The sequence below is a fragment of the Nipponia nippon genome, unplaced genomic scaffold (assembly GCF_047370975.1).
Source record: "Nipponia nippon isolate SJK-2023a ecotype South Korea unplaced genomic scaffold, ASM4737097v1 scaffold_32, whole genome shotgun sequence".
Classification (NCBI taxonomy): domain Eukaryota; kingdom Metazoa; phylum Chordata; class Aves; order Pelecaniformes; family Threskiornithidae; genus Nipponia; species Nipponia nippon.
Genome location: NW_028262350.1, coordinates 1,516,126 through 1,544,012, shown reverse-complemented (window position 1 = coordinate 1,544,012; position 27,887 = coordinate 1,516,126). Strand labels below are relative to the sequence as shown.

At 52.4% G+C, this 27,887-nt stretch overlaps 4 protein-coding genes across 15 annotated transcripts in view; 1 reads left to right on the top strand and 3 right to left on the bottom strand.

Moving 5' to 3' along the window:
• Nucleotides 1-179: 179 nt before the first annotated feature.
• On the bottom strand, nt 180-11,416 carry NT5C3B (5'-nucleotidase, cytosolic IIIB). Of its 3 annotated transcripts, none has more exons than XM_087770229.1 (9): nt 11,282-11,416; nt 6,678-6,776; nt 6,015-6,084; nt 5,473-5,519; nt 4,896-4,981; nt 4,629-4,718; nt 3,356-3,518; nt 2,119-2,319; nt 180-1,778 (listed from the first exon to the last, which is right to left on the bottom strand). In XM_087770229.1, exons 2-9 carry the CDS (start codon nt 6,723-6,725, stop codon nt 1,668-1,670), a joined length of 816 nt encoding a protein of 271 aa, XP_087626355.1. In that variant the 5' UTR covers nt 6,726-6,776; nt 11,282-11,416; the 3' UTR covers nt 180-1,667. The 3 variants fall into 3 exon arrangements, with proteins under 3 accessions (XP_087626355.1, XP_087626354.1, XP_087626353.1); XM_087770228.1 differs by lacking the exon at nt 11,282-11,416 and adding an exon at nt 7,075-7,207; XM_087770227.1 differs by lacking the exons at nt 4,629-4,718; nt 11,282-11,416 and adding an exon at nt 7,075-7,521.
• Nucleotides 8,258-12,407, top strand: KLHL10 (kelch like family member 10). The gene is given in 5 exon segments (XM_087770235.1): nt 8,258-8,454; nt 8,983-9,482; nt 9,973-10,676; nt 11,360-11,509; nt 12,036-12,407. Coding segments are annotated over 5 exon segments (1,914 nt in total). The 5' UTR covers nt 8,258-8,266.
• KLHL11 (kelch like family member 11) lies at nt 12,262-18,883 on the bottom strand. 9 transcript variants are annotated; one of them, XR_015707490.1, is made up of 4 exons: nt 18,392-18,883; nt 13,982-18,302; nt 12,724-12,829; nt 12,262-12,399 (listed from the first exon to the last, which is right to left on the bottom strand). XR_015707490.1 is itself a non-coding variant. In XM_009461955.2 (2 exons), the coding sequence occupies exons 1-2, from the start codon at nt 18,865-18,867 to the stop codon at nt 16,706-16,708; spliced, it is 2,073 nt and encodes a 690-aa protein (XP_009460230.2). In that variant the 5' UTR covers nt 18,868-18,883; the 3' UTR covers nt 12,595-16,705. The 9 variants fall into 9 exon arrangements, 1 of the variants encoding a protein (XP_009460230.2); XR_015707493.1 differs by having other exon boundaries at nt 14,978-18,302; XR_015707491.1 differs by having other exon boundaries at nt 12,334-12,464.
• Nucleotides 18,884-19,903: 1,020 nt separating this feature from the next.
• The window catches only part of ACLY (ATP citrate lyase), a 30,428-nt gene continuing 22,444 nt past the window's right edge, over nt 19,904-27,887 (bottom strand). For both annotated transcript variants that reach the window (XM_087770203.1, XM_087770204.1), the window contains 14 exons: nt 27,029-27,197; nt 26,403-26,507; nt 25,952-26,148; nt 25,703-25,784; nt 25,230-25,340; nt 24,553-24,680; nt 24,270-24,363; nt 23,839-23,993; nt 22,919-23,069; nt 22,218-22,361; nt 21,849-21,962; nt 21,256-21,338; nt 20,931-21,007; nt 19,904-20,749 (listed from right to left, as the gene is read on the bottom strand). In XM_087770203.1, coding sequence (XP_087626329.1) covers nt 20,655-20,749; nt 20,931-21,007; nt 21,256-21,338; nt 21,849-21,962; nt 22,218-22,361; nt 22,919-23,069; nt 23,839-23,993; nt 24,270-24,363; nt 24,553-24,680; nt 25,230-25,340; nt 25,703-25,784; nt 25,952-26,148; nt 26,403-26,507; nt 27,029-27,197 — 1,705 coding nt within the window. In that variant the 3' untranslated portion in view covers nt 19,904-20,654. The remainder of the gene's footprint in view (nt 20,750-20,930; nt 21,008-21,255; nt 21,339-21,848; nt 21,963-22,217; nt 22,362-22,918; nt 23,070-23,838; nt 23,994-24,269; nt 24,364-24,552; nt 24,681-25,229; nt 25,341-25,702; nt 25,785-25,951; nt 26,149-26,402; nt 26,508-27,028; nt 27,198-27,887) is intronic.

The window sequence follows — 27,887 nt, the reverse complement described above, 5'->3', positions numbered from 1 at the left end:
CTGCACAGATGGGTTGAGCTTCAGCTCCGGCGCAGGGCGCCCGGTGACGGCCGGCGGGCTCCGGCAGGGATGGGGATGGCCGGGAGCCGGGGAGCGGAGATGCAGCTGCCAGCGCCAGCCCCAGGAGGAGAGCGGCTCTGGCCACAGCTCCTCGGAGCTGGGTACGAACCACCCGTGGCCCAGCTTTAGCCAATGTTTTTATTTCGACAAGGAGAATGGGGCCTGCAATTTCAGAAGTCACATTTACTTGTCCCGCAACGTGGAGGGCAGCAAGCGAGGGCTGAACCCGGAGCAGCCCAGAGCTCAGGAGCCAGAGCTGCCCCTGCCCAAAGGCGGCAGGGCAGGGGCTGCCGACCCGCGCTGGGCCACGCCGCAGCCGTCCCGGCCCCCAGGGACTCACCCACACCAGCACAGGTGCCTGCCGCCGTCGGAGCGGGCAGCAGGACGGGACGTGAAAGCAGTTTCCCACGTGAGGTCTGAATTTGCCCCCTGCTGAATCAGGGCTGTGACAGCTTTACCCCTTACATTGCCAGAGGTTACACAGAAAGAGGAGGCTTCTTTCTCTTGCTGCTCTGAGAGCCCAGGATCAGCCCAGCAGTTCAAGCCAGAAACATGGTTAGCTAAAATATTCCTTAAAAACCAAGATGCTGCCGTTGGCCTCTCCTCCCCCACCCGTGGGCTGCAAACACCAAGCACCCAGCCTGCTGCCGCTGCCGCCCAAACCCCCCAGCCCGATCCTCAGCAGACAAACTTACTTCTTGCTTTGTGCAGCAGCGTCGGATGAGCTCCGTGGGCCTGCGGGGATGACTGGAAAAGCCTTTTTCTTTTACAGCAAGAGCTGTAACGGAGCAAGAGGGCCAGCAGGGCTGGGGCAGGCGGGGGCCAGGGACCTGCAGGTTTCTGTGGGGCCGCGGGGCTGGGCGATGCTACGCCTGGCAGGGCCACGCCAGCCCAGCCGTGGGTGGCACCGCCGGAGCTCAGCCCGGGCACTTTGAAGCCCACAGAAAACAGGACAAGAGAGACTTGTTTTCTTAAGAACACAGTAAAACTCCAGGGCTGTCAGACACTGGCACAGGCTGCCCAGGGAAGTGGTGGAGTCCCCCCCGTCCCTGGAGGGATTTAAAAGACGTGTGGATGTCATGCTTAGGGACATGGTTTAGTGGTGGACTTGATGATCTTAAAGGTCTTTTCCAACCTAAGTGATTCTATGATTCTATAAAACAGGTCTGTCCTCAAGCCACAGCAAACCATCTCCTTTTCTGCACTCGGCCGCTGAAGCAAGCACAGAACATCGCTACCCGAACCATGACATGGTTTGTTGTGGCCTCAGGCGCTGGCTGGGATGAAGTCCGAGTGGGACGCAGCCCGAGTGGGACGCAGCCCGAGTGGGACGCAGCCCGAGTGGGACGCAGCAGAGCCGGGCACAGGTGGGGTACAGGGAGTGGAGAAGCTTCCCCTGTCTCACCCCTCCCGTCCCAGGGCTGACCGAAGGGGGTTAGTGAGGTCGGGACGTGTACAACACGCGAGAGCCAGGGCAGGGAGCCTGCCCAGCGTCAGGATGGAGTCCAGCAGGTACCAGGAGATCCACTCCGGCTTTGTCGAGGGAAGGACGTTCACTGCCCAGGCATCTTGCTGAGGGGCCGGAGCTGGGACGCTGCCTTCCCAGCTCATGTCTCGATAAGGATGTACCGGAGAATCCCGTTGACCACATCCAGCGTCTCATCGCTCTCCAGCACGATGTCGTAGGCATCCAGGTACTTCCCCCTCTGCTCTTCCACCTGCAGCGTGGCCACCGGGACGGGGTGGAGAGGAGAAGGCCACAGAGAGAGAAGAGGACTCTAAACACCAGCAGCTGAGAATGAAGCTGCTGCACCCACAGCGCTCGCATCTCTTGGTGCTACCCAAAAGAGGGGTCAACAACCACCCTGACAATGCCCCAGGAGCACCGGGAGCCCAGCAGACACCCCCAGCTCCCTCCGCACACCCCACGGGAGCTCGTACGAATCTCTCGCATCCCCCGAAGCACTCGGGCAGCTGCAGGCCCCTCTCGGCTGCCCCTCGGGCTTTGTACCTGGGGAAGGCTGGCAGGGAAGCAAGACAACTGCTTCCCACACCCACCTTGTCATTGAGAAAGCCGATCTTGAGGATGTTCTCCACACTGGGAACGCCGTCTGCCATCGTCAGATCACCCATGGAGTCCCCCAGCAAGATGATGCTCGTCCTAGTGCTCAGCTGCTGGAAATACTCCGTACCCTGCAGGACGCTGTTGTTCTTGTTATAGGTGTGGATGAGAGGTCCCTTGAAATGGGTGAGGACTCCCTGTGCAAACAGGACAGACCAGTTGATCCCACAGCAATCCCTCCACTGTGCCGCAGCCTCGGTACCCGTTCTGGAATGGGCAAACGGGAAGGATGCTAACAGGGTACCAGCTCTCATCTTAGAGACACCCCCGAGGAGTCTGGAAACCCAGCAGCCACGAAACAGCCTGGAGGCAGCCCCCAGGAGCCCCCTTTTGCAGGGCAAGCCCTTCCCAAAGCGGAGAACAAACCCAGAGGATGGAGACCCTAGAGACCTTCGTCAGGGCCCTGCGCTGCCCTGGAGCTGGTCACGGCTGGTCACGGAAAGCCACGGTCAGGGGAGCCGCAGGGCAGAGCAGGGCCCTTGCAGAAGGCAGGACCGTCACGCTGTCCCACGCTCCCCCGAGGACGGCTTGTCCCAACACACCACCCGTGGGAACAGAGGGCTTCATTGTAAGAGACACGCAATTTTCTCATGTACATTGGGACTTTTCAGGCTTCAGTACATCAACAAAAGCCTTCCAAGCTGCTTTAAGGGACAGATCAGGAGGGACCTCTGTGGTTAACTCCATCCTCACCCTGCCCCAGGACGGAGCACACAGCGCTGGACACAGACGGCAGCACACTTCTGCCACCAGACAGCAAGTTTGAAAGGCAAAGAGTCCCTGAGACTGCGAGCAGATGCTCAGCTGCTCCCCCACTCCACCTGCCCACCGTATCCATGCTCTGCTCGCTCTCTCTGTTGATCCGACCCCCGGCGAGGGCAGGGGAACCTCTAACCCCCCCAGCGCCGATGCTCCGAGGGCTGCTATGGTGGCAGCAGGTCTCAACACCCGAAGGCAGAGCAAACGGGGTGGGAGGCCAGGACCGGCCTCTCTAGGGCTTTCCCCTGACCCAGCAAAGGGTCCGCTCCATCAACAGGGATCAAATGCTTAGAAATGTTAATAGGCAGCTTTTAACCTAGCAGCGTCTCTGTTAAACATATCACAGCCCTCAATTCCGGTCGAACAGCTCTCCTCTCTGCAAGCTCACCGCACGAACGTGACGCAGATACTCACGTTATCGTCGAAGTCCATGTAGTTGGACACCACGTTGACATTTGAGTAGAAAACGTTGGCCTGACGGATAATCTCTTCAAGGATGTCACCGACGCCAGCAGAGAAGATGAACAAGGGGACGTTGTAGTTATGCAGCTGATCAAATAATTCATTGAATCCATCCCTAGGGCAGAAGCGTCCGTTACACAGCATTGCATTACCACCTCCCAGCGAGGTGCCTGCACACCGCGGGCTGGGAGCGCTCGCAGCCCAGCTACGAGGCTCCTATTTCTGCCTGGGACTTCCCAAACAGAAATGCAAGCGTGAGCTCTGCAAAAAGCATCAGCTTTTTGTGGCACCAGCACTTCTGTGGCATTCGCTGGGCATGCAAGGGGTGGGTGTGCAGCAGAACCCCAGACCCCTCCTGGGAGCAGCGACCTAGCGAGGAGCTGCACAGGAACATGCAGCACACGAGCAATTCGCCCAGCGTCTCCCGAACGCGTCCAGCTTCTCACCGGGGGCACAGGGCACAGCGTGCCTGCAGACGCCCCGAGAGCGGCTGCTGCCGGCCCGCTCAGAAACTGTACGCTGGAGATGTGCAACAGGTCGGACTGGCTGCGAGGACGATCAGACAAACTTGTTGCAGCCTCAGTCTGCCAGGACACGATTTCTGTGCCGAAGAAGAACTTGGGTTCGTGAAAACCCAGACAGATGGTACCACCTCCTCTCTGAGACTGGCAGCTCATTCAAACCAAGGCTCCCTGAGCCGGTTTTAGGACCATCGCTGCCAAGGCCAGCCTTAACTGCAAGTTTTAGTGCAACATTTTTGTGCTGTGGGTGAAATCTGATGCTGAGCCAAGCACCTGGATAAGGCCCAGCAGCTACAGTGAGAGGAGAGAAAAATCTCTCCTGGAGAAGGGAGCTGCACGCTGCCTCCCGACCCTGCCCTGCCAACAGCCGGGGCTCTGCCGAGCCGTTCAGGGAGCTCTGCCCATCGCCCGTCCTCCTCGGCCGCTCCTTGCCAAGGCTCAAGGGACGTGGAAGCGGTTTCTGAGCGGGAAGAAGTCAGCCATGAACGGAGCAGCCTGCGGCCAGGGAGCGAGCTCAGGCTGCGGCTCGTGGCGCTGACTTTCGGCTCAGTCATGGTTAGAGCTCAGCCCCAGGAAGGAAGGGAGATTTGCATCTGCCACGCTTCGGAGACTGCGTGCAGGTCAGGGTGAGAGCAAGGAGACCGGCTTGCACAGCGGCAGGAGAGAAGGAGCCGCAGGCAGCCCACCGAACCCCGCGCCGGTACCTCAGCATCACGTCCGACTCTCTGACTATCTGGGCTATGTCGCCCTTCTGGATCTTCTCCTGCAACAGCAGCTCGTGGGCCCTGGTCCACCTAGGGAAAGGCAGCAGAGTGAGCTGCCCGGGCAGCAGCCTTAAGGCAGTCAGAAAAATAACAACTAAAACTTCCCAGCACCGCCACCAAGCCTAGAGGCAGTTCAGGCCTTGTGTCTTGTAGTCCTCAGGGGCAAGAAGTTGCCAGGACAAGGCCAAGCTCATCACAAGTACTCACCACTCCACCATGAGGGGACGTTTCTCCTCCAGCGTCCGGTTGGGATCGATCTCAATGGGATAGTAATGGTGCAGCAGATCTTTCAGCTGGGGCGTTGTACAGATGGAAAAAGAACAGAGTGAACATCGCATCTAAAGAGACTGTAAACAACAAAAACAGCATTTCTAAATTCCTCCAAAGCATCACCCTTCCTAATGAAAAACACAACCCAAACCGTTTCACTAAGCAGCTTCGCTCTGAGCAAATCCGGAGATCTCGGAAGGAAGTGTTAACGCTCCAGCAGCCCGGCTGACTCTCACCTTGCTTCAGATCCTGCACGTACAGATGCACACCCCCCCTTCCTCCTCTTATCAGACCGAAAATGCCCACAGCTGAGCATGCAAATTAAATTTCCCTTTTTAACTTCTCCTTCCATCACCACTGGCTGAAATGCAGCCTGGACACTTGTGCCGCTGTCTGTCCTGGCGGCAGGGCGCAGCTTGGAGAGCTGTCACACCAGCCGCTGCAACCTCCTGATGGTGGGGGACGGGGACAAAAAACAGAGCCAAGAAGCAGTGCCTTACAAAACAGCACCTACCTTCTTCTTGCCGTCCTCACTGATAACACGACTGTTATCGAGGATATCTGTAAAGACAATAAAATGCCCATGTTGTAGCCCAGAAACATAAAAAAGGCTTTCTAAAAGGCAGCTATCCTGCGTCTCCAGTGCCGGGTCTTCCCAAAAACAAGCCGCGTGTGGCACATCGGCCTGAGCACAGGCTCGCCATGGGGTCCCAGCACGGCGGCTCCCACTGCGAACCTGCAGCAGGCGCTGATCGTAGGGCATTGCTCAGCCGGGAGAGAGCAGCGGCAAGGCGAGCACGCCGCAGGCTGCAAGCGTTGGAAGGAGAAGCAGCCAGACCAGGAGGCAGCTTCTGCAGCGGGCTGTGGGCTGCCTGGGGGCCAGCAGCCGCTGCTGCCAGCGGCCGAGGCCCGGAGCCGCACCGAGAGAGAACAAGACGGAGCGGTCAGACTCGGCAAAGGAGGGAGGCAGAGGACAACAGGAGCCACAGAGACCGAGAACACAAACACAGAAAACAAACAGAATTAGCAACAGTAAAACCAACGGCTTCAACTCACTGTGCGAAGTGGGGCAGCGTCGGCCGTTGCACCCAAACCTGCTCAGCGTCATGTCGAAGTCAGAAATGACCTGGAAGGCGAGAGAAGACCAAATCCGTGCGTGACCCAGCGCGCTCTGCCTTTGCCGTAGCGAGCCGTAGCTGCCTGCCAGGCTGCGAAGCCCGCGCTGCCGTGTCTCACGTCAGGGCGCAGACTCGCAGCAGGGCACGGCAGCAGCGAACGTTGAGGCTCCTGCCAGCCGTGAAGCAGATGTCCTCATCTGAGGCAGCCAGCACCCCTCCCACCCCAGCACTCTTATCAGCACCAAAAGGCTTAATTCTGCTGACTTATTGCCATGGGTGGAGAGGGGTGTTTGGGGATTGCTCGTATTTATAGCTTGCATGACAAGGAAGAAAAACGCCCATCCAGGGAGAGCCACCAGCCCGGGCCTCGGCAGGAAAAACAGCCTGGTCCCCCCCTCTCGCTGGGGCTTCTCCATCTGCAGCCCGTGCAGAAGGGGCCTCCTTGCAGGCGGGCTGGAGCAGCCGGGCTGGAGCAGCCGGGCCGGGCCCGGGGAGGCTGGGGAAGGGGGCTGCCGGAGACAGGGACCGAGCCCGACGGGATGCAGCGCCTGCTCCCAGCTGGGCCAGCCCCACCACGGCCGGGGCCGAACAGGACCGGTACCTGCAGCTTGTTCATCCCCTGCTCCTTGATGGACCGGATTATCCCCATCACACGCTCCGGCCGCAGGATGCGGACCGTGGCTTTCTCCAGCTCGGGCACCTGCGGGCAGAGACCCCCGTTCAGTGCCGCCCCCGGAGCCGGGCGGCTCCCGGCGGACCCGCGCCCTCCAGCCCCCGCCGCGCTCTCCGTCCCGGCCTTATCCCCTCTCCCCCCGTCCCGGGGCCCCGCTCCCAGCTCTGCTCCCCAGGGACCCCGCTCCCTCGGGGCCAGCCCTGCCCCTGCCCCAGCCCCCGCTGCGCTGCTCCGCTCCGCTCCCCGCCCCGGGCCCCCGCTCCCCCGCCCGGCCCCCGCTCCGTACAGCGCCCGGCCCCGGCCCCGGCCCCGGCCCCGCGCTCACCATCGTGCTCCGCTCCGCACCGCTCCGCGCCGGGCAGGGCCGAGCCGCGCCGGGGCCGCGCAGCCGCGGGGAGGAGCCGGAGCCGGAGCAGGGGCGGGGCCGGGGCTGGGCGTGGCCGGGGCCGGGGGTGGCCGGGGGTGGCCGGGGGCCGCGGGTGGCCGGGGGCCGGGGGTGCCCGGGGGTGCCCGGGGCCGGGGGTGCCCGGGGGTGGCCGGGGGCCGGGGGTGCCCGGGGCCGCCCGCTGCGCTCCGGCTGGGGCTGCGCCTCCGCCCCCCGCCCGAAGCGGCCCCGGCCGGTACCGGCGCTTGCAGTTGTGTTTCCTCTGCAAGAGGCTCCGAGACGGGAAGGCGAAAGAGAGAGATAAAGAATAAAAAAAAAAAAAAAAAAGTACATGGCAAGGGCTGTCTTTTTGCCATCGCCCTCCCCCAGCGCTACCACAAAACTCATTTAACTTAAAAAACTCCTCACCAGCAGTAACATGAAAAAGTCCAAACTGTTTTCCAGCACCGAGCCCCTCACAGAGGTGCTCCTCGGCGCCCGGTTACCTACGGACGCGACGAACGCGCTCATGCAGCAGCTCGAAGGCCGTCAGCCGCCTGCCCTGGTTATAGGGCCGGGTCCCAGTGCAGAAAGCTGCTGGCCATGAGCGAAGCCAGTGAGGCGTCGGGACGGGGCTCCCTGCCCTCTGCTCGCCTCCGGGCCCGGGCGGCCCCTTCCACCCCTCCGAACAGCAGCCGACGGGGCAGCGGCGATTTGTGGCTTCACCACCGGCATGAGCTAGCCTGTGCCTCGGCTTCCTCCTGGGCGAGCTGGTACAAGGGCGCTTCAGAAGCGGTCAGTGCCTACATTTGGGGAGCTTTATACCCAGGCTAAATAACATTAAAAAGCTGCAGGGGAATCACAAGGCTGGCTTTGCTCAGAGCAGCCATCCCTGGGGTGCGGGTACAGGGCCCAGCGTCACCTGGGCTGAGGCTGAGGGCCGCCATGGAGCCAGGGAGCCGGGAGGACCAGGCGCCCACGGCCTGCGGAGGGGCTCACCGCTGGTCCCGGGCCCCCCCATGCCTGTGATCTCATTATGGGGCATATTCCAGAACCACCAGACAGGCAGGGGTTCAGAGACGACGTTGGAGGGTGAGGACAAAGCCCTGTAGCACCTCCGGGAGAAGCACCTTCCACTGCCTCGGGCTTCCACATGGGCGACAGCGTGGCGCCCGCCGGATATTCGTCCTCGCACATGGAAAGGAAGATGAGTGCTATGGCCTGCACCGTCTTCAATGAGCTTCGCCTGGAAGGGAAGCTCTGTGATGTGATCATCAGCGTGGATGGTATTGAATTCAGCGCTCACAAGAACATCCTCTGCAGCTGCAGTCACTATTTCAGGTCAGTGCTCGAAACGAGAGGGGACGGGGACAAGCAGTACCTCCTAGCCTGTGCCACGTTGTCCAGTGCATCCCCAGCGCTTCCATCGGCATTAAAACTCCCGTCCCGCAGTCAGCTGCGGTCCCGGTGCCTGCCCGGACACCAGAACTAACCCACACCCCGGTGCCTAAGAGCCGCTCTGGAAGGGGGGGCTGACGAACCCCCGCTGCCCCACAGGGCGCGGAGCGTGGCCAGCCCGGCTCCTCCGCCGTCGGGCGGGAGGCTTTCCCTCCCCGCACACCCTTATTCTCCGCCATCCTTGGAGGAGCAAGGTGACCGCTCGCCCTATTGCTCTGTCCACAGACAGAGGCTGCGTCTCCTTTTTAAAACAGCCAGCTAGTAAAACATTAATTAATAAACCACACGGCCTCCCAGCATGGCGACTGCTAGTGCCCAAACTGGTGCCCAGGGAAGAAGGCACAGGGGGTAACGGGGTCAGGGTTTAACGCAGCAAAGCTGCTTTTCCCCAGCACTGCTTTGCTTTTTCAGGGCTTTGTTTACCAGCAGCTGGAACAACGCAGAGAAGATAGTGTATAAAATCCCCGGCACTTCACCTGAAATGATGAGGCTCATTATCGAGTACGCCTACACCAGGATGGTACCGGTCACGGCTGACAACGTTGAAAGCTTGCTAACCGCAGCAGACCAGTTCAATATCATGGGCATCATCAGACTGTGCTGCGAGTTCCTAAAATCCCAGCTATGCTTGGAAAATTGCATCGGCATCTGCCGACTCACAGATTATTACCACTGTCCCGACCTGCGAGAAGCAGCCTATGTGTTCATCCTCCATCACTTCGAGGAGATGACCAAGGTGTCTACAGAGTTTCTAGACCTCTCCGTCAACGAGCTGAAGCACATCATTGAGAAGGATGAGCTCAATGTGAAACAAGAAGATGCCGTGTTCGAGGCGATTCTGAAGTGGATCGCTTACGACCCGCAGAACCGGAGGCAGCACATTGCAGTCTTGCTGGGCAAGGTCGGTGCTGGCGGGGCAGCTGAGCCAGAGCCGCTTGGCTTTTCTTGCAAGACCGGAGGAAATTGCAGCCTCCTACGGCTGCTCACAGAGAAGCGAGCTTGCAGACCGTTAGGCTATTGCGACGCTGGGGCACGGGTCGAAGATCCTGCGTTGGGGTCGGGGCAGACCTTTTAAGTGCGCATTTCCTCCTGTTCAGAGCTTAAGTTTAGCTGTTGCTCCAACCCAGGAAGGGCCGGAGTTCACGGGGGACGGTGTTATCTGTACACGCACAAAGCCGACGAGCGCTTGCCTAGACCAGCTGCACTACGCAAACAGCAGCAGGCGTTGGGGCAGCTTCAGGCTGCGCGCAGGAAAGCGCCGTGCCAAAGCGGCGGCAGCTCCCTGCCCTGCAATCGAATGATTTACCCTTGCACACCCTGTTCTGGACTAGCTAAAAACTACACACTTCATTCTCTGGTTCTCTAAAAAGCTTTAGACAACGCTGTAGCCTGAAAGCAAAGCCATCCAGCACCGGAGCTCTCCACGAAGGATACCGAGGTGTAAAGCACCCGCGTTAATATCCTAACCTCTTTTGTGCATTTTTCAGGTTCGACTGGCGCTGATGCAAGCAGAATACTTCATGAACAACGTCAAAATGCACGATTACGTGAAGGACAACGAGGAGTGCAAAGTCCTCATCATAAACACGCTGACAGAAATGTACAACCTCAACATGCACGGCCCCTCTTACTCCGATTTCGCCAACCCACTCAGCCGGCCTCGCCTGCCCTACGCCATCCTGTTCGCCATCGGAGGCTGGAGCGGGGGGAGCCCAACCAACGCCATCGAGACGTACGACGCCCGTGCGGACAAGTGGGTGAACGTCACATGTGAGCAAGAAAGCCCCCTTGCCTATCACGGCACGGCTTATTTAAAAGGCTTTGTCTACGTTATCGGAGGATTTGACAGCGTGGATTATTTTAACAGCGTCAAGCGCTTTGACCCACTTAAGAAAACATGGCAGCAGGTTGCACCCATGCACTCGCGGCGCTGCTACGTCAGCGTCACCGTCCTCAACAACTTCATCTACGCCATGGGAGGGTTTGATGGCTACGTGCGCCTCAACACAGCGGAACGGTACGAGCCGGAGACGAACCAGTGGACGCTGATTGCCCCCATGCACGAGCAGAGAAGCGATGCGAGCGCGACCACGCTGCACGAAAAGGTACCGTGAGATCGCAGAGAGCATTCGGGTTGAAGTGTGGTGCGCAGGACAAGGAACCAAACAAACATCAGCGCGCAGCGTTACGCAGCGAGCAAGTGCCTGTGATTTCATACGGCACGTATCGAGGTAGGGACTTTCGTGGAGCTCGGCCAGAGATAAGCACAGCTACCGCTCTGAGTTCGTCATCTAGAGAGACCAGAGGAGCTGCGGAGCAGGAAAGGTTACAAACGCTCCCCTTAACGCGATGGATCATTAAAATAAAGAGGAAGAAAGTTCACGTAAACCTTATTCATTAAATCCCGGAGCCACAGACACGAAGCTCTCCAAGAGGCAGCGGCTGGCTGGCGCGGCAGAGGTGCAGGCGGGAGGGGTACAGCTCGGCCAGACCCGCTTGCCACCCACAGCCCGCTTGCTGCCGGACAGCGCGTTCCCTGGCCGCGAGTCAGACACCGTGCCCCTCTGCTTCATGCAGCTCAGGAAATAAGGGGTCCAAATGCTGCTGGCCTGCACCGCTCACTGCACTTTATTACTTCAAACCCAGGATGACCATTCCCAGTAAAACCAAACCAAACCAACCAAGAAACCTCCCCAAAATCCGTCCGCACCTTTCATTTTCTCCTCGACGCGTTCTCCCACCAGGAGCGTAACTGCCCTGCTCACACGTTTCTTTCCCCTGTAAACAGGTGTATATATGTGGTGGGTTCAACGGCAACGAATGCTTGATCACAGCTGAAGCGTACGATGCCACAACAAACCAGTGGACCTTCATAGCCCCCATGAGAAGCAGAAGAAGTGGAGTGGGCGTGATCGCGTATGGGAACGAAGTGTACGCGGTAAGGGAGAAGCGGTCCCTCTGCCACACCACCACCCCGGACCTGTAGTACGTAGTTTTGCTAATCTGCATTTCCTAGATTTTCAGGCTGGCCACTTGCTTGTGAGATTTAGGGAAGTCGGAGCCAGAATGGTTGCTCTGCCTCCCGAGAATATTATCACCTCACACTTTTCGTTATGGAAAACGTGTGGACAATTTTTAAGCAGCTGCAGCAAAGAAATTATTTTCTGCTGCTGCTACCAGCATTAGCAGCACAGAACGTTTGTTTGGCCCTGTTTATCCTATCCGTGCACTGCATTTAAACTCTGAAAATCTGACAGTTGCACAAAATAACTTTCGGAAGCTCCAGAAAGAACAAGGGAGCAGCCTGCGATACGCAAGCGTTGTGTTTTGAGGTCACACGCTCTCAGCAACGCTCAAACTGAAGTCAGCGAGGCAGGACCAGTTACCACCAGTTGCCCCATGATTCGGCCGACTCGGCGGGCAAGGGAAGGCCTGTTTCAAGTCTCTGCCTTTGGCATTCACAGGTAGGGGGATTTGATGGAGTCAACCGGCTTCGGAGCGCGGAAGCTTACAACCCCATTGCCAACACGTGGCGCACAGTCCACACCATGTTCAATCCTCGCAGCAACTTTGGCATTGAAGTGGTGGACGATCTCTTGTTTGTGGTTGGTGGCTTTAACGGTTTTACTACGACTTTCAACGTTGAGTGTTACGATGAAAACGCCAACGAGTGGTACGATGTTCACGACATGGGCGTCTACCGTAGTGCTCTGAGCTGCTGTGTGGTGCCAGGTCTATCTAACGTTGGCGACTACGTTGCCAGACGAGACCGCTACGTGGACAACTCCTCAAAGGACGTCAGGTTCACTCCTTCGACAAGCAGCCTGCCTGTATAAACAGCTCCACTTAGCAAATAAAGTCTTCTGAGCAGCCAGCGAATGTATTCACTTATTCTAAAATAAAAACAATTGATATAGGCCAAAAGAATAATTAGTGTTTAAAACTTTCATTCTATGGCACCACAAAACGTGTGTATCGGCCGCAGCCTACCTAGCAACTTAAAAAATAAAAGGTACAACAGAATGCTAGAGAAATAAAAGGTTTATTTTCATTAATTCACTTATTACAATAAACTTTAGTACAGTGTCTTTAAGGTAAAGAACATTACAGTAGGGTTTGTTTCAAACGGCCTATCCACACATACTACTTTACCTTACTGGAAGTAAGGACGGGAGTGCTGCTTCCCCAAGCAATCTGCTGAAGTCTACATTAATATCGACAGGAGAGCGCAGCTGCCGTGATCCACAGTGACATGGACCTACGAGGAGTATCTGACTATTAATGGTCTTCAAACATCTCGTTAGCGCCACTTTACATTCATATTAGTAACAGGATTAGATCCTCAGGAGCACCTGTTTTATCAGACTTCCGCTCAGGACTGTCAAATTAGAGACACGATTTATACCCCAACGTAACGTGGACACAGCTGAAAATAAATCTAAGCCATAAACCACTTATTTTAAGCTTGTTTTTTTAAGCCCGTTGAATGTTACAACATACTATCACAAGGTTGTGTTAAAAATAACCTAGAAAGTCGCAATTCTTTGTGACTCAGTTTGTCAGTAGCGATCAGTCTATTTGTGACACACAAGTTGAGCCAATAGTTCTGATTTTAACATTTACTGTAGTGGAGAAAAATTATATTGAAATAGTATAGCAGAATGCTTGGCATAGTTATTCCTAATGCATGCTAAAAAGTTGGCATGTTTTCTTCATCTCTGGAGCGGTATCCTACTATGTGCAAGAGAAAGTCTTATTAAAAATACATACAAACCCAGCATACTAACAGCGTACTCAGGTAGTTATAAAATACTATGTACACATATATGGCACCTAGAAACGACTACAGTGACAGCCGAGCCCAGGCAGGCTGCCTCCTCCTCCACTAACGCTGAGCAGAAAGACAGGACGTGAAACATGCGTTCTGTGGCAGGCAGGCAGTACGGGTACAGAGGTATGATCGCCACGAGGAGGAGGAGGAACTCCCCCCGACGTTCTTTTACATCAGGAAGGCCACAAGTCAGCCTTCTGATACTTCACTGAACGCACACTGGGATCTCACTGACATTTCACTAGCCACTATAAACGCACTGAAAGAATTCCCAGGCTTTTGTTTATAGGATCATTTTATAAACACCCAGCAAGCTATGGCAGTCAAGGGCCACAAGGAATTTGTTAGGCGATTCACAGGTTAGTGGGCTAAATTACAGCCAGAGTCAATAATGCAATTCTGCGAACACCTGCATGTGATACAATGGATAGTTAGGCTCGTCAGTTAAAAACCATGTGCAATGCAATTGGTCCACTTAAAGTCAAGGCTAAAAAAAACCCCAACTACTTAAAAATTCCGTAGAATTGGCATAGCAAAAGTTAGAGCAAACCAGTGCTGTTCCCAGTGCCCATCACTCACCATGCGAACAGAACACACGGAGATCTAGTGCATCGCATACAGAATCACGGCTGGCGTTCACAAGTTAAGCTGTCCGGACACTAAGCTGTCTTGACGTCGTCTTTGAGTGGAATGTCTTTAGTGAACTACCCAGCTCGTGTGCCAGCCAAAAGCTCTCGTGGTAAGTGCAATATCAATTTTGCTTAGAAAAAGACTGCAAGAAGTTTGGTCTTGCATCTCACTTTGTTGCATGCTGCCACACGTTAAACTATTTAGTTCGTATTCCAACTGAAATAATAATCTTGGCATTTCTCCCTACAAACTGTCCAGGTTTGTTGACAGACCACAAGAGGGCTTTGGCAGACCGGAGGTGGTCCGACATCGTACCGTCCTTCAACTGCTTGTTAAAAATCCCTACAGCAAAGTCAGTGGGACGGAGTACGTACGATCTTCTCAATTGCTTCTGTGCAAAGTCTGGTAAAGTATCTTAAAATCAACGCCCACAAATTTAAGTTAAATCAATGGATTTAGTACTAAAGCTGTGAGGCATTTCCACACCTCTATTCACAAGCCCTGCTGTAGGGGCAGTAATTCTTAAACCACTCCGGCCAAATCTGCAAGAGTTCATGGGCCAAGCGCCGTGCTTACAGGCCCGCATGAGCTGATTTGGGAAGTCACTTCTGAGCATCAGCCTTAATCCTGAACAAGCTTACCTATTTCCTCTCTTGCATTAGGCCAGCATCGTACCCTTTAATCTGCCCTTGCGTAACAATCCAACAGGCAAATAAAATACAACACAGTTACCATAGATGAGTAGATTGAGACTAAACTTTTAAGATTTTCAAGGTTTGTGGTGTTCTTTTTAAAAAAAAAAGACAAAAGAAAACAAGGCTAGATTACTCTATTACAAAAAGACAAGTTATTGATATCAAAAGTGGCAAGTGAACTGCAAAGTGGAGCATTAAGGGATGTACACATCAGAGAAACCTTTACACACTATGTGGTTGAAAGACTTACCCAGTGTTTCAGATATGATCTAGGTTGCCTGCTGAATTGGAAAATGAGAAGTATCAGCTCAGAAAGCTAAACATTAAAAAACAAAACAAAACAAAAAACCAAACTGTTTAGAAGTTCTTTTGCAAAGAAGTTGCCCACATCAAAACCACCAGCAAATCATCAATGAACCAAAGACAGTAAACAGATTCTCCAGCAACGTCTGTCTACACAAATTTTGGAACACCCTGGTTACTCCTCCCTTTCCCTTCCCTAAGATCCTGAGTTAGGTCGCATGTGAGAACCTGGAACATTCAAATTAAGGGAAGGATGGGGAAGAAAAGGAGGTAGGAAGGATGCACTGAATCCGCTAGTAACCTAAGCCGTCCTGGAGCTCTTTGGATCCCAGAGGAGTGTTCGGTGGGACAGTTCACTGAGAGGCAGCGATACTCTGAAGGAAATATTCCACATTCTGTTCCTTGGGAGTATAGCAGTAAGCAAACCAGAGCCAACCAGGGCACTGGTTTATGTAAAATCACCTCAAAATTCCCAAAGGTATTTAAATGAGCTTAAATCTTACTGCCACAGTAAGTGGGGAAATTCAAATATTTAGAGACCGTGAAAACTCCAGATGCCTCTAAAAATCTTCTTGTTATCAGTAACCGAGAGCCACCCACCTCCCTTCAAGAGGAACACCAAGGGCTGATTTGTTAGGGAGCACTGCAGCACAGCTACTCTAAGTTTCTCGGGAAAGTATACTGAAGGCAAAGGACACCGATTGTCAAAGACAGGCTGGAAACAGGCTCACGGGGGTTCTTCTATCACTTTTTCACTAGAACTAAAACGCGTGCAACATTTGAGAAAGGATCTACAAGTAGCTCAGGCTTCAATCTATTACTGTGAAATAATCTCATTCTTACTAATCCACACTGACAGAAGTGACTAGTCAATGCTGGTGGGTGGCTACTGCGCTGGTTTTCCCTCCTTTTGTCAGGCTGATTGTTGACCCAAGTTTCTAATGAAGCTGTCAAAGCATCTTCAGCTACACCTGAAAAAAACCTACTGCCTCCAGCTCTCTGTTTTAGCAAGTGTCTCGTGTTCTACCAATCATCCATTTACAAACAAACTCTGCAGCCTCTCTACAACATACAGGTACAAAATATTTAGCACACATAGAAACGTCCTGAAGTAATTTTGTAAAGAAAGATTGTGCTTTTGTCTTCATATATAGGTATAACTATTGCACTTGCCTCCAACTTGGGAAAGCTAAGTACACTAACACCAATTATATGTGAAGTTTAGTCACTGAGGAGAGACTCAAAGGAATGTCAATATATAAGTGCAAATAAAACAGGTGCTTTCAAGCACACACAAATGTAACCACTAAATTATTAAGATAGAGATCTTTGATTTTCAAAATAGAACTGTTAGAGACTAACTCTACAGAAGTCCTTGAAAACAAAGATCTGAAGAGAGAAATAGCAGACTTAATGTTCCCGGAGATATTTCACAGCCCGTTACAGGCTAGTTTTTCCCTGGGTACCATTAAGTAATACTGTTGGATTCACATAGCTTCTCAATTCCCATCCATCCTCAATTTCTGAGCTTCTTAATTTTCAGTATATAAAAGATGCCGGTTTTACGCATCAAATCCAGTCAACGCCCTCATGTCTTATAAAGACATATCAAGCCTAACAAAATGGTTCAGCACAGTATTTCCTAGATTCATCAGGAGGAGTGATATTCCAGAAACTAGCACTCAATCTGCGAGCGTGGCATTCTCCGTAAGCTGAGGGAGTGTCGGTGTATCTCCTGCATCTGCCTTTCCTGCATTTGCCTTATTCTATCTTTTTGCCACATCAGATTTTGTGGCATAGGGTATCTCTGTGTTCCCTGCAAGCACCTGAAGGGAATCCTCACGTGGCAGGCTGTTGCTCTGCAGCGAGGCTGAGGCATAGGAGGCAAAAGCATCCAGCGCTTTCTCTCAGCACAGTACCGATAGGCCTCCTTCCTGTACTGCTTGTCAATATCATCGCTGTTCTTCCACCCCCCAATGATGAAAACATCATCTTTATAATAACAAATAGCTGCTCCTTCAATGCTAAGAACCTCTGGGGGTAAGCTTTCAAGTATTTCATCCGAGGCCCTGCCAGAGATCTTTATCTTGGCCTCCTCATTATCTATAGGGTAACTCTTGGGGCAGCACGATGCTGTATGGTAAAAGTTTGTGTTAGCAACAGACATCTGAAAAGAGCAATAATTATCAATGAGCGGCAGAGACTCCACGTCCTGCCACTGCCTCGTTTCAGCATCGTATCTGATAATAACTGCCCTCAATCCGTCTTCGCTATCACTGTCAACTGGGGTACGAGCAGCAACATAAACAAACCGGTCTTCCACAGAAACAGCTTTGACATCACGAAGAATCTTTGGTGCTGACTCCAGGTTAAGCCATTTGTCTTGCTCGGGATTATAAATGGCCACATCTTTAAAGCCAGGACTGAAATTGCCGTGTCCACCAATACTGTACAAGTTTCCTTTAACTTCAGTAAGGCCAAAAGAATGCTTTCTGGTTATTAGATTTGAGACTTGCTCCCAGATATTTCTGTTTGGATTGTACCTTTCTACAGTCTTGGCAAACCCCGGTTCCATGGAGCCAGCCACATAAACATAAGATTCTGTCACAGCAACAGCATGCCCGTCAAGATGATTATGTATATGCGGTAAGTTTACCCACCTATCTTCATCGATGAAATACCCTACGCACTCACTCAAGTAATCTCCTCCCTCTGATACACCACCAATCACCATAATGACGTCCATGTTTTGTCCAAAACGCGGCAACAACGCCACAGGACAAGCGGAATGTTGTAGGTTACCAGACTGCAAGTTCTCGGACCGCAAGGCATGACTCTCCACGGCTTCAGACACTAATTTAACACAGGCTTCGTTGCTCAATACCAGCCTCTCAGATTTGACGTGGCGAGTAAGGTAAGTGGGTTTCATCTGAGACAGTCTAAGCAGTTTAAAGAGATCCTCAAAGTACCTCTCTCTTTCCTCAGGATTTTTCTGAACCCACTTCAGAACAGTCTCAAAGAGGATTTCTTCAGAGTCCACTGTGATCTCCGAGTCCGAGAGCCAGTCTCTGATGAGGTGAAAGGGCAAAGTGTAGAACTCCTCATCCTGGATAACTTTGTGGAAGTTTCTCCTGATCATATCCTGAGCTTTGAGGGCCAGCTGATTCAAGGAATACATGTGGGCTAAGCTGTGAACCGCAACGCAGTTGGAGAGGTTGAGCTTCTTCTTCAGAAACTCTCCACAGAACTCTTTTAACCGGGTCAGCAGAAACCTGCAGAACAAACGAACAGGGCTGACGTTGCGGCCCGGTCGCCGCCGCTGGGGTCGCGGCCAGCCCCCCCGGGGCCCGGCCCCGCTCACCTGTCGGCCATCTCCAGCACCTCGTGGACGTTGCCGGGGCTGACGCGGATGGTGCCGGTGTACATGAAGCCCACGACGGCCTCCACCGTGTCGGGGTCGGGGCCGCCCTCCGAGCTCCACTTCTGCAGCTCCACGCGGCCCGAGCGCGACTCCGCGAAGCCCCCCGAGAGCAGCGGCGTGAAATACTCGGTGGCGGCGGCCAGGACGGAGCGGTGCGCCCGGTACTCGCGGGCCGCCCCGGGCCGCCCACCGCCGAAGGCCAGAGTGATGTCGCAGTAGAGGCCGTGGCGGCGCTGCTCGTTCTGCCGCCAGGCCAGGTCGGAGCAGTGCGCCGGGCACCCGAACTCCTCCGCCTCCGCCTCCCCATCTACCCCGCCGCCGCGCGGGCCCCCGCCCTCCGCCTCCGCCGCCGGCGGCGGGCCGGGGCCCGGCTGCGGCTGAGGGGAGGCCGCGGCCGCCGCCATCTTGTCCGACATGGCGGGCTGCGGCCGGGGCGCCTGCGCGCGGGGCGCCGGCGGCGCGCGGGACGTGCGCCGCGCTGCCCCCTGGCGGCGGGGAGGGGCGCCGCCGCCGCCGGGAAAATGGCGGCCGAGGCGCCGCGGGGGAGCTGGCGGGAGCGCGGCGCCCGGGGAGCCCCGTCCCCTCGGCCCGGGCCGCCGTCCCCGGGGGGCAAGGGGTGCCCCGAGGGGCGCGGGCATGTGACCGAGGAGAGCGCTCCCCTCGCTCCTCAGTGAGCGGAGAGGGCGTCTGGGCCAGCATCGCGGCAGAGGCACCGGCCCCCCCGCCCCGGCCTGCCCGCCTCAGGCGAGAGGCGGGACGGGGGCGGGCGGCTCCGGCTCCCCTCGCTCCCCGGCTCCCGGCGGGAGCTGCTGGCGGGCTGAAGCCCGGCCTGCCCCGCGATGGTTCTCCGCGTGGGGGGGGCCCCGGTGCCACCACAGCCGCCGCCCCGGCCCTCGGGGTGGAGCACGAAGGCGGCGGCAAAGGACTCGGATCGCTTTGCCAAACAAACTGCACCGGGACCACAGACCAGAAGTACCCGCAGAGCTTTGTGCGGAGCCTTAAGCTAGCCTTTTGATTATCTTTCTCCTTAACATCACTCTCTCAGGCGAGCCGGCAGGGAGGGGGCTGGACAGGAGGCATTCACTCACTCCAGCTAAAGCACACTTGTTTTTTGTTAACTAGAATGAAGCGTGCTGTAGTTGATTATTTCAATGCTTACTATACAACATGACACAGTTCCCTAACTCCTGTGTAATGCTATACCAATTCCAGAGAATTCCTTTCCTCCTTTTTCTTCCCTCATTTGCTGAATTTCATCTCCAGACCGACCCATGACACGTCAAGTCTGTAGGGTGTTCCCCCTCCCCCCCAGTCTACTGGAACACACGCACCGCGAGAGGAATAACTGCTCTGCGGTTTGGTATTTTGTTAAACGACTGTTTCCCAGCTTGTCACACATCCCATTAGACACAGTCCGAGACCTACTTTTAGAAGCCAGAAGTGGAAAAAGACTAAATTAGTAGTGTCTCATTTATTCGAGTTAGGTTACAACACACAAACGAGTAGGACGCTGAAGTTATTACTGAGATTATTTTTCCATCTGCAGATAACACAAGTGACATTTCATAGACCAGCAATTAATAGTAAATGAGAAGTTGTTTGCATAAATACAGAGACTGGAATACACGTAGTTTCACAGTTTTAACAGCAGTATGTTACAACTTTACACTTTAAATTACTACATCAGAGCTCGAGTAACCTTGGTTATACATCAGCAGTGGTCCCAGTGTTCAGGATATAATCAGACTGAAGATGAGAACACAGTGAACAAATTGAAGAACAACCACCACCACCACAAGCCCAAGTCGTGGCTGTGGGAATGATGGGTACTTTCCCCCTCTCTCGGGAAAAGTTACAGCTTGTTGCCAGACTCGTGATCTTCCGCAAGCTCAGTAAGCCTGTGAGCAGAACTCCCCTCCCAAAACTCTTGAAATCTTTTCTGGAAACAAAATGAAACGAGTAGAAAAAATAAAAAGGTGAGAGACAGTATTAAATACAGCATGTAACATATGGAATATCACAAGTTTTGGTTTTTATTAGAGTAGGTTTCTATTCTTATAGAACAGTTGCTTTGCACAGTTTGACCAGGCAGCTCAATGTCTGTGTACCAATGGCCTTTATACGTCTAAGTCCCGTTTGTGGCCGTCCTCTGTGCAGGCTTCCGTCTTCTCGAAGTGACATTCTGAGGCAATACTACAGGTCCTCACATAGTCATGTGCTCTGGTAAAACATAGGATATGTCATCCCACGGGTGACGGTACAGACCTTGCTTCAATCTCTTCTGATCCAGGTAGTGTCCTGAAACAAAAGTGGTTTGTGTTACAAAATTTCTGCTCCTCCTCCTAGCCTTACTTTGCCTTGAAACAACTTTCATTTCTGTATTCCTGCAACTCGTCTTTCAGGCCGCGTCCCCAGAGGTTCCCGCGTCTCATGTCCATGTGGCAGGGCATCCCCTGGGGCGGAAAGATGGCAAACTTACCAATGAATCCCATACTCCTGCCTAGTACGAAGATGCCATTGAGAGCTCCTATATCAATATATTCATCTGCCTCTTCCCTGCAAGAGAAAGGAAATTAAATAGCTCCTCATAGTGATCTGTTTAAGGAATCAATCTTAGAAAGCCTGAGTCTGCTCTAGTGCCAGCAGCAACACCGAATTCACGTGAAAGCTTCCTTCCCCCAAGTCCAGGCTACCTTTCCTTCACAATATCCTTTTGAAATCCTGGCCCCGCGTGAGCTGGCAGCATGGCTCCCACCATTTTTACAGGGCCACGACCTAAGAGAAACAGCCCGCTACCTACTTACCGTGTGAAAGAGCCACAATTCCTGAGCACGTCAACAAAGGCAACTCCAATAAAGCCATCTACATTCAGGATAAGATTTGGTTTCTGCAGGAAATGAAAACACACCCCAGTGAAGATGTTAACAGTGGCAAGCGATGTTAGCCTGGCAACTTCCATCCTCAAGGGTAATTTGAGGGTTGCCCATAATCGCGAGAGAAGGCTGTTCGGCAGCTTGAGCAAGAGCCACGCTAAATGCGAATGACTGAAAACCAGCCCCAGACAACGGGCCTGCATTTGGTTCAACCCAGATATTATCTGCCGCAGCCCATCGCGTGTGCTAGCTCTGCCTCAGGTTTAAAGAATACCGCAGTTCCAGATACCCTGCGGACACCACAGATACTGGGTTTTGGTTTGGTCAGCATTTTCCCAGTGTCCAACAAATGTCTTCGGCCTTACCAAACTGTAGTTGTACTCAGCCAAAAGTCTACCACAGAAAAACAAAACCCCAGCAACAGCTTACGAAGCATTGCAATTAAAATACAGTATTAACCCCCTGCCACTTGTCCCCCAGTAAGAAAAAGTGCTCAAGAGGAGATAAATACTAGCGCATTTCACCTTGGAAGTTGTAATTTTTTCTACTTCAAGTGCATAGTCCAACAGCGGGGTGGCAGGGAAATGCTGCTTCACGTAGTCTTTGAGAATCTGAACTCTCATGTCCGGGTTATTTATCTGCAAGTTAAGAACACGTTATAGTCACTGATGCTGTCTCTGGCACAGTTACTTGCCATAAGCTTTACTATCCGTAGGGTTAGGATTTATAAGTCCTGAGAATTTGGTCAATAGCTGCCTCTGAAAGTCACTAGTTTTCTTTCCTTTGTGGTTTTGTTTTTGTTTTCCCTCTCCCCCACCCCTCTAAAAAAACAAACCAACCAACCCACCCAACACCCAACCACCCTCCAGTTTGTACTAACACAATTTTCTTACCGATTTGACTCGGTGTCCAATGCCCATGATCAGTTTCCCTTCTTTTTTCATCTTATTCACAAACTCCATAGGGATAATCCCACTGTCAAAGGCTTTGCTGAACATTTTAGCTGCAGCATCCAGCGCTCCACCAAACCGGTCACCCTGGGTGCAAAACACAAAGGGAATTATAGCGAAGGACCGCACAGTTAGGGTACAAAACAAGCACAAGATTACCTTCCCCATCCGCCCTGCCTATCAATGGGGCATTCATTAAATTAAAGTCAGGCAGGCACCTGAGCTAAAGCATCTGTTTCTAACTCAACACAAGTGTCAATATGCAGCCAACACATCTCCACTAGAGACAGAGGGGGGGGGGAACGCAATCTAAAGTCTGTTTTATTCACATTTTTACTTGCCAATGTTGGAAGAGACTAGGCAAACATACAGGGACCGTGCTGACAGCAGTCCGGCCCCTACAAAATATTTCTAGACTCAAACGAGAGACATCAAAACAGTCTGGCTTACTAGAAAAACGGACTAGGTTTTAAACCTAGAGCATCAAGCTCTTAGAGTTGAATTCAACAGAAATTCAAAGTGTGAGTGAACAGACACAACCTGCCCATGGCTCTGCAGCCAATCTAAATCTTAACTTAATAGTAATAAAACCCAGGCAGAGTAATGAGTAGTAAAGCTAAATCTTCTGGAGATAAAGCACTTACGATAGTAAGAAGGCCTGAAGTGAGACTCGAGACAAGATCTTTTCCAGCTCTTGCACAGACAATGGTGTTGTGGGCTCCAGATACGGCGGGCCCATGATCTGCCGTTACCATCAAACACATCTCGATGAACTGGCAGGCATACTTCGGTAACCTGAGCAAGGCAGAGACCGAAGTAATTTATCGTAAAGAAAACTGAATAACAAGGCACTGGGTGTTACACTGGACAGCGACTGCTGTTTTAGGTGTATGCTTGAAAGAAGTAGAACAAAGAAAGGGAGCTGTAGGGTCACGATACCCATCAGTGCATCCCAGTATCCTTCTCAGAGATCAGATTTTTATTCAGTTTCCACAGGAGCCGTTTGGCTGGGAGCGGAGGGTCAGTTTTGCAGGCTGAGTTTGCACACACTCAGCTGACTGATCAGTAAGCTCCGTGGGTCCCCTCGAGGAGAGCCACGAAGCTGTGCTACAGCTCTGTTCATCCTGTTCTGCTGAGCCAGAGATCCCAGCTAGTGCCAAGAGTGCCCCTAATGAAAGCACGGTCGGATGAAGGCAGCAAACTTCTGCCGTTCAGAAGGTTCCCTGTAGGCTGGTTAGCAAGTGTTTGTAAACTCCCCAGTCTCTCCAGAGTCGAGGTGACAGTTATAATAAGCGAGTAGTCAGACAGTGTGAAACAGGCCTAGAATAGAGAAATTTCCCCAATGCACCACAAAACTTGTGGAAAACTTCATCCCAAGACTAAAACATAGTTTGAAGCCTTGAAATGCTGTTGTGGTCTCAGAGGAGGGGATACAGAGACAGCATTTCCAATGAATCTACATTCACAAAGGAATCCTGGCGTTACTTTTGAGCACAAGTCTATTAATAAACAAGCAAAGCTTCAAGCCAAAGAATTTGGGAGCTTTCACAAAAAGCTGCCTCACCTCCTCTGAAACCAGAGCAGGCCCAGAACCCCTCCAATTCCCATCTCTTCTTTGAAGACCTCAGTGATTGGCATCCCAGCATAAATCAGTTCCTGACCTCTCTCATCACAGATGCTTGTCATAAAGGAAGCCGGTTTGCGGATCAGACCCAGCTCCTGAAATCACAGCATAAAGACGTGATTTTAAACATTCCGTGTTAGAAGCGAGGGGCAGTAGGAGGCAGAGTGGTCAAACAACGATGCCTTGAGCTTGCCCTCAGAGTGGCTTCCACAGCCTAGAGCCAGCGTAGCCAGCGAGCTCACAGACAGCACTATAAAGTGCAAGATAAAACCCCAAGGCAACACCATTATCACCATAAGCGTCCAGAACCACAGCAAACATCCTGTCCGGTTTCTAAGGAACCAAAAAGCAGGTAAAACAGCACAGCTCACCCTTGCCCAGGAGTAATCCATTGGCACAGTCGGAGGTGGCACTTCCTCAGCTGGTTCAATCACTCTTTTGGCCACAAGATCCTGGTAGACAGACCTAGGGAGAGAATCCATTTACTAAGTCCTTTTAAGAGATACAAGTAAGGTGGTCTTAATCTAGACCTTAAGAACCCAGACTGGATAGAAGTTGCTTTCCTTAAGCAGGAATATATTCCATTATCAGGCTAGAATCAGTGCCCTAACAGTTTTTGTCCCCTGCTGAAGGTGCCCCATGAACGTGACTTACTGAATGACCTCTCCCAACTCATCAAAACTCCGGGGGACGAACACACCAGCTTCCTTCAAGGCTTGGTTCTTTGCAACAGCAGTTTCTGAAGCCTGGTTGGCACAAGCTCCTGCATGGCCAAACTGCACCTACAAACGAGAGAAGAGACAGCAGTAAGGAATACAAGTTGTTGACCTGCAGAGAGTAAGGCAGAGTAAAGCACTGACCAGGAAACTGGTGACAGAGGAATGCCAGTGACTGCACATCTGCCGCCCTATTTGGGCCAACAGAACTCAGTTGCAATCGCAGTCAGTACTGCGACATGCAGGGCATTTTCTGATCTGGAATCGCTCCAGATTCTTCCATTAAGGTTCTGCCTCCCAAAATTCCCCTGCTCTCCAGAGCTGGGTAACAGGTATCTTTCCCCTTCCCACTCCAGAAGCAGGCGGCTATTGGAATCTGCTGCATTCCCTGGGACCTTTGGGCACCCTTTACAAGTACGCAGAATCCTTTGGAAATCTCCAGTGGCAGACTACAGAAGCACAAAAAGCTTTTACCATTTATATTTATTAACTTCCACGCGTTAAGTCCCTACTGGCAATTCTGGAAGGTTTAGGCACAGTGAGAGAAGTCGGCTTTTTTCTTCCTATCATGGATATATACTTATTTCATGCATTTGCCCCCATTTCCGCACATACCTCTGAAGAGAACATGGTGGCACAAGTACCAATACACCAGCACACCACTGGCTTGGTGATACGACCTTCTTTAATACCCCTGCAGATCTTATACTCTTCTGTGCCTCCAATCTGCAGAAAGAAAGAAAGAAAGAGAGCTGAGCTGGTTCAAAACTTTGCACTTTTGTAGAAACCAGCTCAGAGACGTACATGGCAGCGTTACTTGGGGTTTTCTTCTCCTTTGTCACTGAGTAACAGCTGAAGTCTCAGAACAAAGCCTCCTTATTTGATTTTTTTTTTTTTTAAGGTAGGGGAGACTGTCTGTGGAATACACTCAATTTCTTTGGATTAAAGCAGCGTGAAGTAGAAATTCAGACATTCAAGAACAGCTGCTTATCTGTAGCTGTTACTTAGCGTCCTTGCAGCCAGGTCAGATGCTCCCAAAACACCACACTTGGGTATTTCTCAGATAGGAGTGGACTGGTCTCACTCACCTCTCCAAGTACCACAATCATTTTCACTCCTGGAGTATCCTCATAACGCAAGACATGATCCATAAAAGTTGAACCAGGATATCTGGGTAGAATACAGGGAAAATGGTAGAAGTTGAATTTGTTTCATAAACTTTTCTGAAAGAAGAAAAATTAACAGCCAACCTGCCCTTCTTCCTTCAAGTTACTAACAACTCTTCTGTTGACTGACCTAAAAAACCCAGTGTCTGTGTTGAAGATGCAGACTCCTACCTGTCTCCTCCAATGGCCACCCCTTCATAGACCCCGTCAGTGGTTCGGGAAATTATGTTGTTGAGCTCATTGGACATTCCTCCAGACCGGGAAACATAAGCCACGCTGCCAGGACGGTACAGTTTTGATGCTAAGATATTATCCAGCATGCCTCCTGTGTTGCCTATTTTAAAGCAACCTGGTTTGATCCCACCAACCTACAAGAAAATTAAAGAAAGTTGTAAAGCCCTTTAAAACATACATGAAACTTAGGAACATTTCTGTAAGACAGTCTTGTCAGTATTTATACAAACAACAGAAGACAGCAAGGTGACCTTAAAATGAGAAGCTAACATGCACTTTGTATGACTAAAGACAGAGTGGATTGTAGGATATACTTTATCCTTCAGAGAAAGCCGATCTCAAGATTGAGACAGATGGACAAGAGGAGAAAAAGGTCACCGGTTCTTACAGTTGCAGGCCCAATGATAGTGACTCCTTTTTTATCAGCTGTCTTGATCAGCTTGCGCGTCAGGGCCTCTGGAATGCCCTCGGCAATAATGGCAATGGTGCGGATCTGCATCGAGATAAAGAAAACCATCAGTACCCCCAGTGTCACCGCACTAAGGAAATCCATCCGCAGGACAGAGAAGGCAAACAGCTGCTGAGGGGGCATGATCAGATTCTGCCTGGTCAGGCCCGTGCGAGGTCCTGCTGTGCACCCTCATACAGCAAGGCCCAGTGCACGGATCCGCAGTCTGCTGTCGTCGTCACAGCAATCTCGGCGCACTGTTCAGGGAGGTTTTTTTCTCCCCCTTGCACATCAGAGCAGCGCTGTATTTTAGCCAACCCAAAGTAATCACTCCTAACAAAGAGGTGCCGAGTTCCTCTTACGCAGATTGCAAGTCCGGCATTAGAATTTGCTATGCAACTCCAGCATCCTCCTTAGAGTCTCCAAGGAGTTAGAACCGAAGTATTTATCTGCCAAGCTGGAAGACCAAGCCAATTTGCTGATGCCATCACAGTTTAAGAAACACCGGTACCCCGCTGACAAGATCTTCCTTCTTTTCTTGGGCTTCTTCTAGATCCCTCACTCACCTGTGGATAATTCATGGTCTCAACGGTGCTGTCAAAAGCAGAGCGCAGAGATGCGAAGTTGATGAGAACATCCACCTCTGGGTGCTTCCTCATGGCATCTGACATGTTCTTATAGACTGGGATCAGGATTTCTTTGTGGCCCCAATAGAACTTCTGCCTGTGGTCACCACTATGGAGGAGAAGACAAAAGGGCCCTGACTCTCAAGGCTACCGGGAAGACAAAGGGATACAGTGCATGCAGATAGAGGAGTTTACAAACCCCAGTTCTCAGACACCAAGACTGACTGTGAGACTCACTAGCAAGTGAGCGTACATGGGGAGGGACCATACTAACAGCAGAAGGTTCTTCAGAGTATAGAACAGAGCAGCATATGGAAGGAGACGGGCTAATGGGGACAGAGGCATCCAGCAAGATGAATAAGCTCTCCCACAGTGAAGTTACCAGAGCCTCAATTCTACTCCAAGCTGGAAGACAGAATGAGGCACAGAAAGAATAATGAATGAAATGCATGCAAAGCTGCATTACTGGGCTGGAACAAATACCAGACTGGGGGAACAGGAAACCAGTATCTGCGGTGAACAGCCAGGACAGCAATGCGAGGGCCAGTCAACTTCCCAATTCTGCTACGGTGAGACTCTACCCACCCTGCCCCACGCACGCCGAAGGAAATGCACCTAGGAAAGTTTCACTGTAGGTGTCGTCTTTTTTATACGGCAGATGCTCCGACTGGAACTTCACTGAAGTCCGTACTATTCAGTTGCTTAAGAGTCTAGAGATACTGGCCGTGCTCCCGTGCTGGTACATTTGTAACAACATTCCAGGTTTTGCCAGCCTGGCTTCCTCCAAAAGGTCAAGCAG